The sequence below is a fragment of the Eimeria mitis genome, genomic scaffold (genome assembly GCF_000499745.2).
Source record: "Eimeria mitis Houghton genomic scaffold, Emh_scaff4356, whole genome shotgun sequence".
NCBI lineage: Eukaryota > Apicomplexa > Conoidasida > Eucoccidiorida > Eimeriidae > Eimeria > Eimeria mitis.
The window spans coordinates 1,357-2,239 of record NW_013572673.1 but is presented as its reverse complement, the minus strand read 5'-3'; the positions used below and the strand labels follow the sequence as shown (position 1 = coordinate 2,239).

The 883-nt window shown below is 61.7% G+C and overlaps 1 protein-coding gene across 1 annotated transcript in view; it reads left to right on the top strand.

Moving 5' to 3' along the window:
• Nucleotides 1–883, top strand: part of EMH_0074510 (uncharacterized protein) — a gene marked incomplete at both ends in the record, with an annotated part of 3,675 nt that overhangs the window by 1,541 nt on the left and 1,251 nt on the right. Inside the window, 2 exons of the mRNA XM_013499471.1 lie at nucleotides 3–141; nucleotides 200–883. Coding sequence (XP_013354925.1) covers nucleotides 3–141; nucleotides 200–883 — 823 coding nt within the window. The remainder of the gene's footprint in view (nucleotides 1–2; nucleotides 142–199) is intronic.

Genomic DNA, 883 nt, shown 5'->3' with positions numbered 1-883 from the left:
GACCCCAGGGGCCCAATGGCCCTGGGGAGACGATCCCGGCGCCGCGGTGGTTATTCGCAGCCTCATGCAGCAGCAGCAGCAGCAGCAGCAGCAGCAAGAGCAGCATCATCAGCATCAGCAACAACTGCAGCAGCAAGTACTGTAAGGGGAGCTGCTGCTACAGTTGCTGCTGCTGCTGCTGCTGCTGCTGCTGCTGCAGCGGGCACCGCCACAACCGGTCCGTCTAGCAGCCACCAGCGACAGCAGCAGCATTCTTACACTGCTGCTGCTCCTATCCCTGCTGCTGCTGCTGTTGCACAAGTAACAGAAGCAGTGAACTCTACAGCTGAAGCAGCAGCAGCAACACCAGCAGCAGCAGCAGATGCAAAAGCAGCAGCAGCAGCTGCAGCAGCAGCTGCTGCTGCTGCAACGGCGGCAGCAGCAACAGCACCTTCAACTCTCACCACCGCCACAGCAGCAGCAGCAGCAGCAGCAGCAGCAGCAGCAGAGGCTCCCACTCTCACAGCAGCAGCAGCGGCTCCTGCAGCAGCAGCAGCAACAGCACAGTACGAAACTGCTGCAGCAGCAGTACCAACAACAACAGCAGCAGCAGCAACAGCAGCAGCAGCAGCAGCAGCAGCAGCAGCAGCAGTGCATGCATCTTCTGCTTCTCTCTCTTCTTCTTTGCCCCCCCCCCAAGGCAGCTCAGATCTCCCTTCGTCTCCGCTGCAGCAAGCAGCAGCAACAACCATCTCCCGCAGCAGCAGCAGCAGCAGCAGCAGCAGCAGTAGCAGCAGCAGCAGCAGCAGGGGCGACAGCAACAGCCTAGTCCTAGTAACCCGTCGGAGCGTCCGCAGCAGCAGCAGCAGCAGCAGCAGCAGCAGCACTCCGCCCCCTCCCCCGG